Source organism: Triticum urartu, chromosome 4A, assembly GCF_056163025.1.
Source record: "Triticum urartu cultivar PI428250 chromosome 4A, HENAU_Tu73, whole genome shotgun sequence".
In the NCBI taxonomy this organism is placed as follows: Eukaryota; Viridiplantae; Streptophyta; class Magnoliopsida; order Poales; family Poaceae; genus Triticum; species Triticum urartu.
The window spans coordinates 389,031,975-389,053,063 of NC_141876.1; the positions used below are offsets into that span (position 1 = coordinate 389,031,975).

At 49.9% G+C, this 21,089-nt stretch overlaps 1 protein-coding gene across 1 annotated transcript; it reads left to right on the forward strand.

Moving 5' to 3' along the window:
• Positions 1 to 19,524: 19,524 nt before the first annotated feature.
• LOC125553887 (uncharacterized) lies at positions 19,525 to 20,737 on the forward strand. Its single transcript, XM_048717538.2, has one exon. It carries the CDS (start codon positions 19,659 to 19,661, stop codon positions 20,493 to 20,495), a length of 837 nt encoding a protein of 278 aa, XP_048573495.2. The 5' UTR covers positions 19,525 to 19,658; the 3' UTR covers positions 20,496 to 20,737.
• Positions 20,738 to 21,089: the final 352 nt, after the last annotated feature.

A 21,089-nucleotide genomic window follows, 5' to 3' on the forward strand; every position in this document is an offset into this window, starting at 1 on the left:
AAAATACACCAACCGCGTGTGTAGCCGTGATGGTCTCTTCTCGGCGGAGTCCGAGAAGTGAACACGGCGTTGGAGTAATGCTTGGCGTAGGTTGTTCTAGGATCACTTCTTGATCATAGTTGTTCGATCGTGCTTTTTTCTTCTCTTCTCGCTCTCTTTTGCGAATACGTTAGCCACCATATATGCTAGTCGCTTGCTGCAGCTCCACATCATACCTTTACCTTACCTATAAGCTTAAATAGTCTTGATCGCGAGGGTGTGAGATTGCTGAGTCCCCGTGACTCACAGATTACTTCCAAACCAGATGCAGGGACCGATGATACCGTTCTAGATGATATGACCGAGCTCAAGTGGGAGTTCGATGAAGACTCTCGTCGTTACTATGTGTCTTTCCCAGATGATCAGTAGTGGTGCCCAGTTGGGGCGATCGGGGACTTTGTCGCATTTGGGGGTTGATCTTTATTTTGGTACCGTAGTCGGATCCTGAGTGTATTGGATGAATGTAATGACTTAATTATGTACTTGTGTGACGTGGCGAGTGTAACCCAACTATGTACCTTTCCCCTTTATTTATTTACATTGGTTGTTGTGAAGATTACCTCACTTGCGACATTGCTTTCAATGCGGTTATGCCTCTAAGTCGTGCTTCGACACGTAGGAGATATAGCTGCATCGAGGGCGTTACAAGTTGGTAATCAGAACCTTCCCCGACCTTAGGAGCCCCCTGCTTGATCGAATCGTTGGCGTTGTTGAGTCTAGAAAAATGTTTTGAGTCATTTAGGAATTATATATATCGAAGAGTTAGGAATTCTTTTTACTCCTCAGTCCCTTCGTCGCTCTGGTGAGGCATCCTGACGTAGAGTTTTGACTCTTCTCTTCTCAAATTTCACTAAAAAATTAGGATCACGCGGGTATCTTGGAATCGTTCCGATCGATTTGTGACGAGAACATTGTTCTTGGTGCCTCCTGACATTTAGGGGTTGTGGCAGTGTCCGGGGAGTTGAGCTCCGAGGTGTTGTCGTCACAATTTTCTCGTTGAGATTCTAGAATACCTGAGTTTCGCCGACATCGAAAATCTCTTTTATGCAGTTGTTGGTGAGATAACCTCGACGCCACCCAGTACTGGGGCGGGAGTTCGGGAGTATTGCCATAACTTGTATAACGGATGCTTTTCGAAGGTTGAGGTAAATGATTTCCGAAGTTTTTTCTTGGTTATGTGTTGAAGGATGGATACAGCTGGATGTAGGATTTGCTAGCTTTGGGTAAGATATTATGCTTCCCCTGTATCCCCAACACCTGATTGCATAACCGGAAAGGTTTGGGAGTTTCATAGGTGGGAATTCTTGTAGCTCTAGTTCTTCTTCCGGGGATATTTGGTTTGGGATTGGGTAATCCTCACCAAGTATTTGTTCTTGTCCGTACCTTGTTGTTTTATTCTTCTACCTCAATTCTAAGTGGCTTCTCAATTTATGGAAATGTGACCATTTCAATTGGAATGCATTCGTTCATTTTGTTCGGATGTGAAGACTATATGTTGCAATTTCAACCCGTTTGATTCAGCTTTAATATTTGTCTATCAATATGCTAACGGATGTCACCCTCTTCAGGATGGCTCCTGCTAAGGGCAACAATCAGAATCAGGATCCGCCACCACAACCTCCACCTCCGGAGACATGGCAAGCTGTGATGGCTGCTACCAATGCAAACACGCAGCTGATCATGCAAATTCTACAAGAGCGCAACCAGGGCCATGGCAACAATCTGAATCAGTTTGCTACACTCAACCAGTTCCTTGCTAACCAGCCAAAGACCTTCAGCAATTGTGTTGAGGCAACAAACGCTGATGATTGGCTCGTGGACATATGCAAGCATTTCAAGTGCAGCAATGTCAGGCCTGAGGACTTTGTCAAGTTTGCCTCCTTCCAACTCAAAGACCAAGCTGCAGAATGGTTTCAGCAGTACAAAGATTCCAGAGGAGGCCGTGTGATTACCTGGGATGAATTCCGTCAAGACTTCAAAGCTCATCACATTCCTCAGAGTGTTGTTGAAAGCAAGCGTGAGGAATTCCGCAACCTGAAGCAAGGCACTATGTCTGTTTACCAGTACAACATCATGTTTCAGAAGCTCACCCATTTCGCTAAGCAAGACGTCCCTGACGAGAAGAGCATGATATACCAGTTCAGGGGTGGTCTCAAAGAAGAACTCCAGCTAGCTCTCGGCCTTTTTGAGCCCAAGAAGTACGATGAGTTTTACAACATGGCAATGAAGCAAGAGGTTGCCCAACTGAAGTGCGATGCTTCCAAGAAGCGAGTCAGAGATGCGACTCCTTCTTCCTCAACTCAAGTGGCTAAGCAGCAATAGTATTGGCTGCCTCCTCCTCTGTTCCGTCAGCCTTATCAGCAGAAGAGCAAAGGTGGCAATGGATCTTCCCACCCACCCAACCCTGGCTTTCAGAACAAGACTTCGTCTCAAGCTCCAAGATCAAGTGCTCTGTATCACCGTCCGCTTTCAGAGGTCACGTGCAACAAGTGCCAATAGAAGGGTCACTATGCCAACAAATGCTTCAATCAGAGGCGTCTTCCTCCTCCTGTGAGATCGGCAAGTACCGCAGTGGTCAAGCATAACCCCAAGCACGCCAAGGTCAACATGGTGAATGCAGCTCAGGTAGAGGACTTGTCAGATGTCATCATGGGTAACCTTCCTGTTAACGATGTTCCTGCAAAAGTACTTTTTGACACTGGTGCATCGCATTGCTTCATTTCTAAACCTTTTGCATCAAAGTATGAGTGTGATTATCAGCATTTGCAAAGACCTTTGCAAATCGTGTCTCCGGGCAAGCAAATGACAGCTAATATATGCGTCCCGGATGTTACTATCACGTTGGGCGACTACAAATTTCTAGCTTCTCCTATTGTTCTGGGCGACTCGGATATCGATCTTATTCTTGGAATGGATAGGCTTTCTAAGCACAAGGCTAATCTTGATTGTGCTGCCAGGCAGATTCAATTGACTCATTCGTCTAAGGATGTAATTGTCTTTGCCGCAAGGTATGATACCATTTGACTATTTTCTCTCAATGAGAAGGATGAGCTGGATGCTATCTCTCAAATTCCGGTCGTTTGCAAATATCAAGACGTCTTTCCATAAGAGCTTCCAGGAATGCCTCCGCACCAGCCAGTTGAATTTGTCATCGATCTTGAGCCTGGCACGGAACCTGTTTGCAAGCGCCCTTACAAGCTGGGACCTAAAGAGTTGAAGGAGCTGAAGAAGCAACTCGATGAACAAGAGCGTATGGGTCTCATCCGACCTAGTTCTTCTCCATGGGGTTGTGGAGTTCTTTTTGTGAAGAAGAAGGATGGAACGGACCGACTCTGTGTCGACTACCGTCCATTGAACAAGAAGACTATAAAGAACAAGTACCCACTTCCCAACATCAACGAGCTGTTTGAACAACTCAAAGGTGCTCAAGTATTCTCCAAGCTTGATCTCCGTATGGGCTATCACCAGATTCGCATTCATGAGCAAGATATCCCTAAGATAGCATTCGGAACAAGCTATGGTTCATATGAATACACTGTCATGTCTTTTGGCCTCGTCAACGCTCCGCCAACTTTCTCTCGCATGATGAACTTCATCTTCAACCCCTACACAAATGACTTCATCTTGGTATACCTCGATGACATTTTGGTCTTTTCCAAGAACAAGGAAGATCATGCCAAGCACTTGCGTTTGGTGCTGGATAAGCTCAGAGAACATCAGTTCTATGCCAAGTTTTCAAAGTGCGAGTTTTGGCTCGATGAGGTTCTCTACCTTGGGCATATCATCTCTGCCAAGGGCATAGCGGTGAATCTTGAGAAGGTGTCTGCAATTGTGAATTGGGAACCACCTCAAAACGTGAAGCAACTCCGCAGCTTCCTTGGTCTCGCAAGCTATTGTCGAAGGTTCGTTGAGAACTTCTCAAAGATCGCGAAGCCTCTTTCCAACCTTCTCCAGAAGCACGTGAAGTACGTTTGGTCTCCGGAATGTGACATCACTTTCAACACCCTGAAAGAGAAATTAGTCACCGCTCCAGTTCTGACTCCTCCTGATGAATCCAAACCATTTGAGGTCTTCTGTGATGCTTCCCTTCAAGGTCTTGGTGCAGTGTTGATGCAAGAGAAGAAAGTTGTGGCTTATACTTCTCGCCAGTTGAAGCCCAATGAAAAGAACTACCCCACTCATGACCTCGAGTTGGCGGCAGTTGTGCATGCTCTTTTGACTTGGAGACATCTCTTATTGGGAAGAAAAGTGGACATCTTCACTGACCACAAGAGTCTCAAGTACATCTTCACTCAGCCTAATCTCAACCTCGGGCAGACTCGTTGGGTCGAAATGATTCAATAGTATAATCCGAGTATCGAATATACTCCGGGCAAGGCCAATGTAATTGCTGACGCATTGAGCAGGAAGGCTTACTGCAACAGTTTGATTCTCAAGCCTTACCAACCTGAGCTTTGTGAAGCTTTCCGCAAACTCAATCTGCAAGTTGTTCCTCAAGGATTTCTGGCCAACCTCCAAGTCTCTCCTACTTTAGAAGATCAGATTCGCGAGGCTTAACTTCTTGATGTTATGGTGAAGATTGGGATTGCCAAGAGTCAACCCAAGTACAAGTGATATCGTCTTGATGACAAGGATACTCTATTCTTCGAGGATCGCATTGTTGTGCCTAAAGGTGACCTTCGTAAAGTCATTATGAACGAGGCTCACAATTCACTCCTCTCTATTCACCCTGGAAGTACAAAGATGTACCATGACCTCAAGCAGTCGTATTGGTGGACTCAAATGAAGCGCGAGATTGCTTAGTTCGTGAATGAATGTGATGTCTGCAGAAGAGTGAAGGCAGAACACCAACGACCAGCTGGTCTCCTCCAACCTCTTGCCATTCCAGAATGGAAGTTTGACCACATTGAGATGGACTTCGTGACTGGATTTCCAAAGTCCAAGCGTGGCAATGATGCTATCTTCGTTGTCATCGACAAACTCACTAAAGTGGCTCACTTTCTGCCTATCAAAGAATCCATCACAGCAGCTCAATTGGCAGAGCTATATACCTCCCGGATTATCTCGCTGCACGGTATTCCGCAGTTGATTTCTTCAGATCGTGGCAGCATCTTCACCTCGAAGTTTTGGGATTCTTTTCAGAAGGCCATGGGCACCAACATCCGTTTCAGCACAGCTTTTCATCGCCAAACTAGCGGCCAAGTCGAGCGTGTCAATCAGATTCTTGAAGATATGCTCAGGGCTTGCCTTATCTCTTTTGGTATGAAGTGGGAAGATTGTCTTCCATATGCCGAGTTCTCCTACAACAACATCTTCCAAGCGAGTTCGGGCAAGGCCCCATTTGAAATTCTCTACGGCAGGAAGTGTCGTACTCCTCTTAACTGGTCAAAGACTGGTGAACGTCAACTTCTTGGAAATGACTTGATCACAGAGGCAAAAGAGATGTGCAAAATCATTCGTGATAACCTCAAAGCAGCGCAATCGTGCCAGAAGAGCTACTATGATAGTAAGCATCGTGATTTGGCTTTCAAGATCAGAGACCATGTTTACCTCCGCGTCTCTCCAATGAAAGGTACTCGTCGCTTCGGTATCAAAGGGAAGCTTTCCTCTAGATACGTGGGTCCTTTCAAGATCGTCAGCAAGAGAGGCGATCTCGCCTATCAACTTGAGCTTCCCTCCAACTTTGCAAACGTGCACGACGTGTTTCACGTGTCTCAACTCCGCAAGTGCTTCAAGGCTCCTGACCGCACCATTAACTTCGAAGACATTGATCTCCAAGAAGACATGTCTTATCATGAGCACCCCGTTGCTATTCTTGAAGAAACTAAGCGCAAGACTCGCAACAAGTCAATCAAATTCCTCAAAGTCAAGTGGTCACATCATTCCGACCGTGAAGCCACCTGGGAACGTGAGCATCACATCCGTTCTGAGTACCCGAAGTTTTTCCAGTCCTAGATCTCGGGACGAGATCCTTTCGTAGTGGTGGAGTGTTGTAACACCCCGGATGTAATTTACCTCATTTGTACTCCAACTCTTGCCGTTTCCGGCACTAAGTTATTTTATTTCCTCATTGTCGGGTTTTTGTCTCCGTGTGTTGTTGTCTTTTTCATGCATCTCATATCATGTCATCATGTGCATTGCATTTGCATACGTGTTTGTCTCATGCATCCGAGCATTTTCCCTGTTGTCCGTTTTGCATTCCGGTGCTCCTATGTCCTCCGGTGGTCCTTTCTACCTCTTTTCGCGTGTGGGGTTAAACGTTTTCGGATTTAACCAAGACTTGCCATGTGGCCTTGGTTTACTACTGGTAGACCGCCTGTCAAGTTTCGTGCCATTTGGACTTCGTTTGATACTCCAACGGCTAACCGAGGGACCGAAAAGGCCTCGTGTGTGTTGCAGCCCAACACCTCCCCAAACTGGCCCAAAACTCACCAAAACCTATCCCATCGTCTAGAGCGTTCGATCACGATCGCGTGGCCGCAAACCGCACCTCATTTGGAGCTTCCTAGCTCCATCTACCTATAAAACTAGCCTCTCTTCCGAAATTTCGGGTCTCTCCAACCCCTAACCCTAGACAAACTCCACCCGCCGCCGCCGGACAAAAATCCGGGCAGCGGACGTGTCCGCCCGCTCCGCCGGACCTACCGGATCACGACACGTGGCCCGTGCGGGCGCCACATCGCCGCCTCGCCCGCGCCGGCCCGCCTGGCCCGCGCGCGGCCCTCCCCCCGCCAATCAGACCCGAAGCCGCCGCCTGCGCCTTCCTCGCCCAGCGCCGCCCACGCCTTCTCCCTGCCGCCTTTCTTCTCCGTCGCCGGCGCCCTCTGGCCGCCGCGCAAGGTCACCGGCGACACGACCCAGCAGCTCCGGCCGCCGGAGCCCGACGCCCCCGCGCCGCGGCTCGCCTTCAACCTCGCCGCCCGGACCTCCTCCGCCACCCTCGCGCCCCGGATCCGGCTCCCTCTCCCTCCTCCTCCTCGGAACAACAAGTCTGGCGACCCTCCGGCGAGTTCTTCGATTCCGGCGACGAACCTCGATCCGCGTACGATCTGGATCTAGATCTGGGTTGACTTTCCCTCCTTACCCTAATATTTTTTTTGCATACTTTGACATGCCATAACTCTGCATCCGTAGCTCCGATTCGTGCGTGTAGCATATCAAAATGTTCGTCTCGACGAGTACATCATTTCATCTCATGGCATCATTTTCATTTGAGCTCATCCTGATGCCTGAAATGCTATTGGAAGAGGGATATGTGAGGAATATGTCAGATCTGTTTCAGCAAATGGCCTTTTGTCATTTTTGCCATGATTTATGTGTGCATGCTATGATCCTGAGCTCTACATGTATTTTGTTGAATGCCATGCCATCTTTACAGGGGTGTATGCCATGTATTTTTGTGATCTTTGTGGTGACTAGCACAAGCATGCAAAGTAGCCTACTCAATGATGCTGATTTCAGGGACTTAGAATTTCACTAAGTCCTTGTCCTGATATTGTTTTTATGCCATATGTTCTTGTTGTTTCCTAGTGATCCGTGCCTCTTTTGAGGATGATAAGTAAGGGTGTTTTGTTAATATTGTGGTGCTCTATCCATCCATGTCTTTGTTTGCATTTATGGAGCACTCTAGCTGGATTCAATTGAGCTCTACTTTTGCTATAAAATGTTCCTGGTAGATTGTTGACATGTTTAGCGATTTTGCCGAGGATGTTGCTATTGATCCGTGCATGCTATGTTGTTGTTCTTCCATGTCTAGCTTCTATGCCATGTCTTCTTCATTGGTGTATGCTTAGTTGGTCATGCCATGCTCTGTAGTGAGTGCATCAAGCTCGTAAACATGCCTACCTATTAACTGTTTTGCACGCTCCAATTTTTCACTAAGTCTGAATCTGTTTGTGTTTTTGCTATGTTCACATGCTTGCAATTGTATTTTCTGATCCTTTTTGGCTCAAGGTCACTAAGGGACTTTTGTTATATGCTTAGAGTAGCTTCATGCCATGCCTTGCTTTGCCATAATATGTTCCTGTATCATGTAGTTTTCATGCTTTAAAGAGTGCTTTCTGATGATAGATTTCATACTTGTGTTAATTTCACAAAGTCTGAAACCTGTTATCATTTGCACTTTTGCCATGCTTGTTTGAACCCGTTAATGGATGAATTAGCCGTAGCTCAGTGTTCATATTTTGTCAAGCATCATGAGTGGATCCCTGCCATGTATTTTGTTGTTATGTTTGTGTGTTATAGCATATTTATCTTGATGCATTTAGTTGGTCACTTGCTGATTATCGCAGACCGGTGCCATATTTGTTTTGCTTGCCATTTCCAAACCGTGCATCCGATTCCGGTGATCTTTATATCGATTTCGACCAGAATCATCTCGCCTTTCCAATGGCACTATTGGATTTCCAAGTTGAGGGCAGATTCAATCATTCCTTTGCAAATCATGCATATGCATCACATATCGCATCCTGCATATCTTACCATGTTTGCATCATGTTTCTTGAGCATTGCACGTGGTTGATTGCGTTCCTTTTGCTTGTTGTCTTGCTTTGGGTAGAGTCGGGAGATGAGTTCATGAACGAGGAGCCCGTTGAGTTTGCTTACGAGGATCAAGGCAACTCTGAGTACTTTGCAGGCAAGATGACCATACCCTCGAAACCACTTCTATCTTTGCTTGCTAGATGCTCGCTCTTTTGCTATGCCTATGATACGATACCTACCACTTGCTTACCATGCCTCCCATATTGCCATGTCAAACCTCTAACCCACCACGTCCTAGCAAACCGTTGTTTGGCTATGTTACCGCTTTGCTCAGCCCCTCTTATAGCGTTGCCACTTGCAGGTGAAGATTGGAGATCGTTCTTTGTTGGAACATGTTTATTGTTGGGATATCACCATATTATCTTGTATATCATAATGCACCTATATACTTGGTAAAGGGTGGAAGGCTCGGCCTTATGCCTGGTGTTTTGTTCCACTCTTGCCGCCCTAGTTTCCTTCATATCGGTGTTATGTTCCCGGATTTTTGTGTTCCTTACACGGTTTGGTTATAATGGGAACCCCTTGACAGTTCGCATTGAATAAAACTCCTCCAGCAATGCCCAACCTTGGTTTTACCATTTGCCACCTAGCCTCTTTTTCCCTTGGGTTTCCGGATCCCGAGGGTCATCTTTATTTAACCCCCCCCCCCCGGGCCAGTGCTCCTCTGAGTGTTGGTCCAAACTAGAGCCCTGTGCAGCGCCCCTCGAGGAAACTCGAGATTTGGTTTTAGTTGTATGGAGCGCTCATCTGAGTGTGCCCTGAGAACAAGATATGTGCATCTCCTATCGGGATTTGTCGGCACATTCGGGCGGCGTTGCTGGACTTGTTTTACCATTGTCGAGGATGTCTTGTAACCGGGATGCCGAGTCTGATCGGATTGTCTTGGGAGAAGGAATATCCTTCGTTGACCGTGAGAGCTTGTGATGGGCTAAGTTGGGACTCCCTGCAGGGATTTGAACTTTCGAAAGCCGTGCCCGCGGTTATGGGCAGATGGGAATTTGTTAATGTCCGGTTGTAGATAACATGAAACTTAACTTAATTAAAATACACCAACCGCGTGTGTAGCCGTGATGGTCTCTTCTCGGCGGAGTCCAGAAAGTGAACACGGCGTTGGAGTAATGCTTGGCGTAAGTTGTTCTAGGATCACTTCTTGATCATAGTTGTTCGACCGTGCTTTTGACTTCTCTTCTCGCTCTCTTTTGCGAATATGTTAGCCACCATATATGCTAGTCGCTTGCTGCAGCTCCACATCATACCTTTACCTTACCTATAAGCTTAAATAGTCTTGATCGCGAGGGTGTGAGATTGCTGAGTCCCCGTGACTCACAGATTACTTCCAAACCAGATGCAGGGACCGATGATACCGTTCTAGATGATATGACCGAGCTCAAGTGGGAGTTCGATGAAGACTCTCTTCGTTACTATGTGTCTTTCCTAGATGATCAGTAGTGGTGCCCAGTTGGGGCGATCGGGGACTTTGTCGCATTTGGGGGTTGATCTTTATTTTGGTACCATAGTCGGACCCTGAGTGTATTGGATGAATGTAATGACTTAATTATGTACTTGTGTGACGTGGCGAGTGTAAGCCAACTATGTACCTTTCCCCTTTATTTATTTACATGGGTTGTTGTGAAGATTACCTCACTTGCGACATTGCTTTCAATGCGGTTATGCCTCTAAGTCGTGCTTCGACACATAGGAGATATAGCCGCATCGAGGGCGTTACAAGTGGACCCCCTTTTATAGTGGGGGTAACAATCCAACCGTTACCCCACTAAACAGCCCCGCAGAGGGCGGTACTACCGCAGAGGGCAGCGGTACTACCGCTGGACCCAGCGGTACTACTGCTCCCCCTATTGTACTACCGCCCAGCAGAGAGGGCTAGAAGATAGAGGAGGGACTGGCCCAGCGCGGTACCGCCGGATAGGCCCAGCGCAGTACTGCCAGACAGGCCTAGAGCGGTACTGCCGCGGTGGCAAAGCGGTACTACCGCTCTCGAGCGGTACTACTGCACCTACAACCGCTACAGGTGCTGCTCAACCCTACACAAGAAATGCCCCCCTCGAGTCGAGGCGGTAGTGTCCCGGTACCGCAGCGGTACTGCCGCTGAGGACACACAAGCGGTACTACCGCTGGACACCGCGGTACTACCGCTGGAGCTAAAGACAGCTCAATCTGCAAGGAAAGAGACCTCCGACAATGCGGGAAGCCCTAGAGGGTGAGAAATGAAGGTGTACGTGATGATTCCACCCTAGCCAAACCAAAGCGGACCCCCTCTTGATAGTGTGGTGACTCCTAAGAAGCTAGTCCACCAACAAGAAACGAAAGAGCTACACCGTCTTGAAAAACACTCCGAGGGAGAGAAATCATCTCGAGCCAAAGGATGAATCTCTGAAACGCTCAAAGCACAAGGTTATTCCGCAAATATGTTGTCATCAATCACCAAAACTACATCGAGAGAGATATGCCTTAACAGACTGGCCCTAACAGCCTGAGGATGATGTAGCCCGAGGGGTGCAATCAATTGAACAAACCAAAAAGTCACCCGGCACCGTCGTTGGAGAAGTGTTGGGGCAGCTGAAGATGCGTGGTGCAGAAGTCGCTCCTCACGAGTCGTCTAGCTCCTGGGTCTCGTGAGGCTTCGGAGGTATAGGAGGCTCGCGAGAGGGGTCAGCACCTTCACCATCAAGATTTCCTGGCGCCTGGCCTCATGATCCTCCAGGATGCCCCGCATGCGGTGCTGGTGCGCGGCAGCTGCGTTTGGCAGGCCAAAGGGCATGCGAACGTAGCTGTGAGGGCGGCCTCCGCACCGGCCGACGTAGGACGGCCAGAAAAGCTCCTGAGAAGCATCCATGTTGAGCCCCGGGATGTTGACACAGACGCGTAGCTCGCCACCCATATCAGGGCCGGTAGCTACACCGGGTGATGCGGGGCGGCGCTCATCGCGCATGGTTCACGCCTCCTGAAGCTCTCCAATCACCTTGGTGATGAACTCCTGAGCGCCTCACACCCCTCGCCATGTGCCCTATTCGCGAAAGCGCGCGTTGAAGCACACCTCCACATGGTGCCCGAACGCCTCCCTCGTGACGCCGGCCAGGTCAGAGGCCCTCCAGAGGAGAGCCCCCGAGCCCAACCTGGGAGGGGCGCTGGGTGTGCCTTCCTATGCAAGAGGAGAAGGCACCCCATCAGTGGGCGCGGGGCCTGAGGCACGACCATTGGATGCCCCGGCCTCCTGAGGACCTCGGAGGAGTAGCTGCTTCTTCTTGGGCACGGTCTCAGGAGGATGGATGGCACCCTCGTCATCCGAGTTCTCGACCTCTGCGGCCTGGTAGGTGCGCTCGGGGGAGCACACCGTATCCTTCTCATCGCAGGCGACCGTGATGATGTTATAGCTTCCTGGCATTTTGAGGACGTTGTAGCCATGGTGAGTCACCGCCATGAACTTGGCGAGGGCCGGTACCCAAGGATGGCGTTGTACGGGAGGCGAATGTGGGCGACATCGAAGTCGATGAGAGCTCGATGCGGTAATTGTCGCGCTTGCCGAAGGTGACAGGGAGGCGAATCTGCTCCAGGGGCGGTGGAGCTGTCGATCACCCCTGAGAAGGGCTTGGTGGGGAGGAGCTGGTCGTAAGGCACCTAGAGCCTGTCGAACGTCTCAGCACAGAGAACATTCAGTCCCGCGCCACTGTCGATGAGTGTCTTAGTGACGAGGACGTTGCTGATGGTCGGTGAGCAGAGGATTGGGAGCGTGCCAGCAGTGGCTGCACACTTGAGCTAATCTGTAGAGTCGAAGGTGATGGCGTACTTGGACCACCTGAGGGGACGCGGCGCCTCGAGCTTGGGGAGGGTCGCGTTCACCTCACGAGCGAACTGCTTGAAGATGTGATGGGAGGCGGGGGCTTGAGCGCCACCTAGGATACAGGCAATGGCACAAGGCTCTTGGAAGCCCCTGGCCCATCATCTTGGCGGTGGTCGGCGTTCCTCCTTAGCGGCGATGGCAACAGAGGAAGGCTGGCGTTGCCCTGAGGACGATCCTCACGAGCCTGGTCACGCCAGTGGTCCTCACAAGGCTGATCACACCAGTCCTGGCGGGGGTCGCGGTTGTCCCAGCGGCCTCCACCACGGCCTCCTCCGCAGCCATGGCCGCGGTTGTTGTGCTCATGGCTGTGGCCAAGGCGCCCGTGGCGGATGGCCCTGAGCTCTTGGCAGTCGTTGATGTTGTGGCTATGGACGTTGTGGAAGACGCACAACGGGTGACTGCTCTTGGAGGACTCGGGGTGGTCACAGCCACGCTTCATCTTGGGCTCGTCCACGAGCACGGCTGGGCCCTTGCGCTTCACGTCCTTGGCCTTGGCTTTATTGTCTTTAGGATCGGCCTTCGGGAGCTCAAGGAGGGAGAGGCGACCTTCCTCTGCCCTCGCGCACCTAGTTGCCATGTTGAGCATCTCCAGAGCCGAGCACGGGTCCTCGTGTATGGCGAGTTCTCCCTTCATCTTGACATCCCGGGCGCCATCAGTGAATGCTGAAATGATGGCCTCGTCCGAAACCTTAGGGATCTTGAGACGAACGTTGGTGAAGCGTTGTATGTATATTAGTGCAAGGTCTCCCCTGGCAGCTGCTTGATGCGCTGCAGGTTGCCTGCAGCAGGGGCGCGGTCGCGAGTGTCCTAGAAGTTGGCGATGAAGCGCTCACGCAGCTCATCCCAGGAGGAGATCGATCCCACTGAGAGGTTCAGGAGCCATGAGCGCATGCCATCCTTTAGAGCCATGGAAAACCAGTTCGCCACGACCTTCTCATCGTCGTTCGCCGCCTTAATGCTTAGCTCATAGAGCTGGAGGAACTCAGCAGGGTCAGGGGTGCCGTTGTAGCATAGAGGCAGATCCGGCTTGAACTTGCCGGGCCAGACGACACGGCGCAGCTCCGGAGTGAACGCTCGGTAGCCTGCCGCGCTCACGGGAGCCTGCCGCGGAGCGGGAGCCTGGTCTTGGCGCCCGCGTGCTGCTGCCTCAGGTGGCACAAGGTCTTGACATGGCAGTTTTCGGAGTGCACACACCTCTCCTTGAGGCTGCTACACCACCTGGCAGCTTTTTTCATCGCGCGCCGGCGCCCTGCGCGGCGGGTCACGCTGGGGGGCCTCACGACTTGGCTCGGGGACGACATCGCGCCGGAGAGGAGGAGGAGGCACACTGTGTGCCACGTCGACTGCCTGAGACGATGGGGGAGGCAGCGAGCGAGACGGCGCAGGAGCCTCTCCAGCAGCGCTGCCGAGCTTGACGATGTGGCCCAGCCAATCCTCGTAGAGGTCGTTGGCCGGACGATAGCGCAGAAGATCGCGCACCATGAGCAGCGCAGCCTACGCGTTTGTCGGCCCACGACGGGCATGGGAATATGACTCCTTGGCCGGAGTGGGAGATGGAGTCGCGGTGCAGTGCGGTCGTCGCGCCGCACGGATGGTGGCAGCGACGAGTCCTGCTGTTCACGGGCAACAGGGTCGGTACCGGCGTTGGCCACCGGGGAGGCAGAGCGACGAGGGGCGCGGTTGCCCACAGGCATCGTCTGGGCGACACGAGCGGCCCGGCGCTCGGTACAGATACGGCGAGCATCGGCCATTGGAACGATGGGGCGGTGGTGGAGCGAACGGTGGAAGAGGAGCTTCGACCCGCCCCTACCAGGCGCGCGAAATGTCGGATTCAGGGCTCCGTAGACCCAACAAAGGTTCGAACTCTGGAGCGTGCGCGAAGAACTCAACCTCTCCAGCCAACCAATTCGTCGTTCCCACGGCCTAGCTCGAAGAACAAGAAAGGAAAGAGACACGGCAGCTTACCCAGGTTCGGGCCACCTTGCGCTGTAAGACCCTACTCCTGCTTTGGGGTGGATTAGCCTCGGGAGGGGCTGATGATGAACTAGTATAGGGGAAGAACAACCTCAGGAGGCATGTTCTTGTGTGGACGTGAACTAGTGAGGGTTTGGGTTGGATCCCGGATCCCCTCCTATGGTGGTGGCTAAGCTATATTTATAGTGGCCTCGGTCCTCTTCCTCCAAAACGAAGGCGAGAAGGGATCCCGTAGTGGCCAATTTTGAAGGGGCAAGTAGTATATCTTATCCTGATGAAAGGTGGTCTTCGCCTGCAAAGCTCTTGCTCGTGACGCCGTGGTGGGCTCGGCGATGACATCCGTCCTGCCGTCCTGGCAGTCTTGGTCTCGTTGCACGGGAATGGAAACCTTTGGCTGGTTCCTTGGGACCCCGCACCTGCACTTGCCTCCTTAGCACCAAAGAGGAAACTGGCTGCTCTGCGCCCGCTGGTTCCCGCCTGGCCTTGGTCGTCATGGCTTGCGTCACCTCGACCTCATGAGGTAGGCGCCTGCATAGGAATCTCCGCTCCTTGGGAGCCAGCCTGAGGAGGCCGCTCCCTCCAAAGGTCTTGGCGTCGTCCGCCTCACGAGGCTTGGCCCCTCGCGAGGGTCTTGTCTTGTCGGTGCTGAAGATGGGCCATACCAGGCCATCGATGGAGCCACGCCGTGGGCTGCAGGCAGGCAGGTCTGGGTACCCTGGTTCCCAGAACGCCGACAAGTAATTTGTTCACCCATCGTATAATTTACCTTCAAGAGAGAAGCCTCTAGTGAAACCTATGGCCCGGGTCTATTTTCCATCATATTAGTTTCTGATCTTCTATTTTCCATCATACTAGTTTCTGATCTATGATTTTGCAATCTTAACTTTCAGATCTATACAACAAAAAATCCCAAAAATATTTTATCTTTTGTTTAGTTTTATTTATCTATCTCTATCAGATCTCACCTTTGCAAGTGATTGTGAAGGGATTGAGAACCCCTTTATCACGTTGGGTGCAAGTGTTTGATTGTTTGTGCGGGTATTAGGTGATTTGTGTGTTCTTCTCCTACTAGATTGATACCTTGGTTCTCAAACTGAGGGAAATACTTATCTCTACTTTGCTGCATCACCCTTCCCTCTTTAAGGAAAAAAACAACGCAAGTTCAAGAAGTAGCAGGGTGGACCATTCCTTGGATGCTATCCTTACTTGGACAAGCCTCCCACTTATGATTAACCCCTCTCGCAAGCATCCGCAACTACGAAAAAGAATTAAGATAAATCTAACCATAGCATGAAACATGTGGATCCAAATCATCCCCTTACGAAGCAACGCATAAACTAGGGTTTAAGCTTATGTCACTCTAGCAACCCATCATCTACTTATTACTTATCAATGCCTTCCCCTAGGCCCAAATCATGGTGATGTTTCATGTAGTCGACGTTCACATAACACCACTAGAGGAAAGAGAACATACATCTCATCAAAATATCAAACGAACACCAAATTCACATGATTACTTATAATAAGACTTCTCCCATGTCCTCGGGAAAAAACGTAACTACTCACAGAACATGTTGATGTTCAAGATCAGAGGGATTAATTATCATTAAGGATCTGAATATACGATCTTCTACCAAATAAACCAATTAGCATCAACTACAAGGAGTAATCAACACTACTAACAACCCACAGGTACCAATCTCAGGTTTTGAGACAAATATCGAATACAAGAGATGAACTAGGATTTGAGAGGAGATGGTTCTGGTGAAGATGTTGATGAAGATTGACCCCCTCTCCATGAGAGGATCATTGGTGATGACGATTGCTTTGATTTCCCCCTCTGGGAGGGAAGTTTCCCCGCCAGAATCGCTCTGCGGGAGCCCTAGATTGCTCCTGCCCAAGTTCCGCCTCGAGACGGTGTCGCTTCGTCCTGAAAGCTTACCCTTGATATTTTTTTCTCGGTCAAAACGCTTCATACAGAAGAAGATGGGCACCGGAGACCTGCAAGGGGGCCCACAAGCCCTGGGGGTACGGCGCGCCTCCGAGGCTCCCCCAGGCTTGTGGCCACCTGGTGGGTCCCCTCTGGTAGTTTCTTTACCCAATAATTTTTATATATTCCAAAATAATTCTTCATAAATTTTTCAGGACTTTTGGAGTTGTGCAGAATATGTATCTCAGATTTGCTCCTTTCCGGTCCAGAATTCCAGTTGTCGGCATTCTCCCTCTTCATGTAAATCTTGTAAAATCAGAGAGAAAAGCGTATGTATTGTACCATAATGTGTAATAACAGCCCACAATGCAATAAATATTAACATAAAATCATGATGCAAAATGGACGTATCACTTCTCTCCTTTGATCCAAGGGATCTAAATGAGCCTTATTCTCTCCCAATACCCTCGTTGGTGGTCAAGGAAGTAGTAGGAACAAACAGGGATGAAATAGGTGAAGAATGGTAGTAGTTATGGTTGGTTTCGCAACCCAAAGTGCAAGGTAAGAGTGTTGGTACCGCATCTAGTCTTCTCATCTGGAGTTCTGCGTGGAGTTACAGATTTTTGTCGTCATTTCCTCATACGAACTCCGATTTTGACGGATTTGTATGGATGATCCGATAGTTTCCTAGTATTTGATCTTCAATTTGGGCTTGTTGGGAAATTTCATTTTTGCAAATTCCATGAAAAGCCTTTTTCTAGTTTGTAGTTTCTCTGTATCGTTTCCTACCTTGGACCTTTCGTTGTTTTAAGTCCATGGGAGTTTCAAATCACCTACGAACACCACATGAAAAATAACTAACAAAACTAAAGCCTATGCGATGATCACATTAAAATGGATGCTTACAAAAAGCCATGCATAACGCTCACGTTATAGGACTGCTGCTTAATATGCAAAACAAACTTAGGATAATTACCCATCTGAAAGGATTTCCTCTTCAACTAAACCCTTTGCTTAGGAATATGAAAATTTCTCATTAAAAGCTTATTATCAGGAAAACAGTCATCTGACCGATGCCCCAAAAGATTGCAAAAAGTGCAACAAAATAAGGAGGGCCAATTACTTGAGATGTGCCCCAATGCTAGACACATCAAACAATTACTCTCCACAAAGATCCTTTGTTGGACCAAGCCCACACGAGACTGGCATGGGGTCTGCATAGAGTGACATTGCACACACATATTGCTTTGGCATGTATGGGTCATTTGATTCGTGCCATAGCAAATGATGCACTTCCCAGTCGTTTGAAGATATTGTCCTTGGTCGGAATATTGAGGAATCAAGGGTATCTGAATTATCCAGATTCGAGTAAACGATTTCCCGATGATCAAGGATAGACTCCACCAATGAGTTTGACAAAGAATTATAATAATTGGCCAAAATGTTAACTCCTAGGAATTTCTTGGTGGGCATAGCTGAGTCTTATACAATTAACGGATTTGCATGCAATTCACATGACCCAAGTTAAAGCTCACCAGAGACACCTGCCTACACGACAGAGTCCATTGACGGGAAGAGAAATCCAACAAGCCAAAAAGTTTTTTTAATCACATCCATGAGCATGGGCATGATCATAGATGATCCCAAATTTAAATACTTCTAAGGTAGTCTAATTATCCTTAAAAGCATTGACCTTGAGAAATCTAGTTTCAGCCTGATTGCAGCCAGGCTACGTTGAGAACCCTCAAGTGTTTCAGAATTAGCAGACCACGAAGGATCCCAAGGACGAGAAATATAATTATTTGCATGAGAGCCATGATGAAGATGAAAATGACACATAAAGTCTAGCCAAAAGCGATCTTTAAGACGATAAATGAAATATCCAACTTAGTTTTAAGCAGGCAAAAACCAGAAACGAAAATTACTTGAGTTGAAGCACATGAAAAATCCTTGGCCAAACCATCAATAGAACATTACAAAGCAAGTCCCACAGATTCCTTCGAGAGCATGAAGGAGGCCGAAGAGAAAGAAATCACAAGGTGAAACTCTCTTGAACCAAGCTAGGGATAGGAGTGAACCTTAGACCCTGTTTGGTTCCAAATAAGTCACCAACTTATAAGTCGAAAAGTAAAAAAAATGACTTATTTTATCAAACAGACCCAACTTATAAGTCACCTCAATTTATAAGTCATAAGTTGCTCCACCCCAACTTAAAACTTATAAGTCGCCCCCTTTTACATGGGTCCCACCACTTTACATAAAAAAATAAGATGAGAATGTGTGGTCAGATGACAACCAAACAGGCGTGACTTATAAGTCACTAGTTTTGGCGAAGAGATAACACACCTGATATACTACATTGAGTCTTGGGGAGAAATCCCAATGGAGGAGACTCTGCTTGGCCAGCCGGCTGGCTAGATCTTTCCTTCCCTTCTTGTAGAGGTTTGGCTGTAAACTCGGTTCTTTGATCAACTCTTTGGTCGGTCGATTCAATGTGAACATATGGTACTGAATTCTACAGTTTTTCTTCTCTTTTATGTGCCATGATCATGGAATACCTTGCCTTTTCTTCACTTATTATGTGCTAAATCGTCATATCCAACCAACGAGGAACATATAGTACCACCTACACCAATACCACTATCCGTCATCCATGAATGTATTGTGTATGTAGCACCAGTGGCGGACGACGTACGTACATGCGGGTTGATCAGATGAGCCGTTCGGCCCGAGAAGAAACGCACGCTCCGACGCTCGGCTCGGGTGCCCCACTCGATCGACTGTTATCGCCACTGTTACAGTATAATTACTTAGGTGCACCCACCTACACCTACCCCCGCACAAACACGCGGTGCTGGAGTTCAATTTCGAGGCCGTCGGGCACGACAGGCTCCTGCCCCACGCCAGCCGAAAGCTTTGCAAGGTTCAAATGATGCACAGCACGGTAGACCAAAACTTTGACATCTACGACCCTTGTGCTTCCCATACCACGGACAGGACACCAGTATCTCTCTCTATCTCGCGTACGTACTACCAGTAGATAGATGAATGTAAAGTGCGCCCCAAATACCAGGACCAGTTCACACTCCACAACAAATTGCTCTGACAAGTAGATATTCGATATCTCTTCGTCCCCCGCATCAGAAAGCTAGCAGACGACGTGTCGCCACATTCGCGATATATAACCACCGTGAGCTAGCTGGGCACTGCAACTTTGATCACCACGCGCACACCCACGCCACGCCACCACACGCACACGCTCTGTCTTGGCCGCCACAGAGTGTCTCTGTCTCTGTCTCCCGCCCGGCCCGCGCGATGCCAGCCTCCTCCTGGTTCCACAAGCTCAGGGGGAGGAGCACAAGGAAGGGCAGGCGATCGGCCGCGTGTCCGCCGAGTCCGACCCGTGGCTCCTCCGCCGACGCAATCGCATTCGTCGCCGCCTCGGCGGAGTGGACGGACCAACAGACAAGCCAGCAGGGCCGGCCACCCGCGCGCCCACCGGCGGCGTGCGCCGGCTACTCTCCCAACAGAGCCTCCTACTACTTTCCGAGCGCGGACCGGGGAGCGCTCCGGTGCATTGCCCCGCGCGCCGCCGACGACGACGACGGCGCGGCCTTGGACGTCCGTGTCGACGTCATCCATCGCCGCGCCGGCAGACTCGGCGGGATAGACGCGCCTCCAGCGACGCCGGAGCTCAACCTTCGGCGCATCGTCACCAGGCCCGCCGCCAAGAACGACCCCGCGGAAAGCGTCGCCGTTAGCAGCAGCACCGGCACCCCCACCTCGGCCGCCACGACGCCGTCCACCTGCAGGGCGCGGGGGTTCCACGTGAAGCCGGCCGGCAGGCGGCGGCGGCGCGGCCACGACGACAAAAGTGCGCGGAAGGAAAAAGCAGCCGAGGACGCGGGCAGCAGGAGACGGCGGTGGCTGTACGAGAGCCTGGTGGTGGTGAAGACGTCGTCGGACCCGGAGAGGGAGATGGCGGAGAGCATGGCGGAGATGGTGGCGGCCAACCGCATACGGTCATCGGAGGACCTCGAGGAGCTGCTGGCGTGCTACCTCGCTCTCAACGCGGCCGAGCACCACCGCGCCGTCGTTGCCGCGTTCCGCCGCGTCTGGCTTCACATCGCCGGCCAAAGAATACGCCACTAGTACGAGGCCTCCTAAACACCTCTGAATTCTCTAGGAATCACATCACAATGCACTTTGGTGTCGCATGCATGGATGAGGATGCATCATGCATGCATAGCGTGTGTGTGTGTGTGTGTGTGTGTGATCATAATCATAGCATTGACCAATTGATCGGCTCATGGTCATGATCCAAGTATATTCTTGTTGCGTTTTAGTCTTGATGAAAAGGCTAGTATAGCTTGCATTCTGTCAAGTTGACACAAGTTTCTTTCTTTTGCGTTTCCCGAACTTTCATCGGTTGGTAACCGCTCTGGTCCTGGCAGGGCGTTGTGAGGCTGAAGAATGGAACAGCACGCCCACGATATGCGCACCCCACTCTAGCTTCAAAGGCGGATTAGATGCCGCCTTTACAGCTCGATCCGTGCGCTGGGATAATTCAATGGGAATTCCGCTGTTTATCACTTTGCCGGTCCAAGAATTCCGTGTGATTACCCAATAATGATAGTTGCACTCTACTGCTGACCAGCTATACCATCAGCACCCTCCATCCCCTATTAGTCGACTTAGATTTGTCTAGATACAGATTCATCACAAACAAAAATAAAATGTCATTTT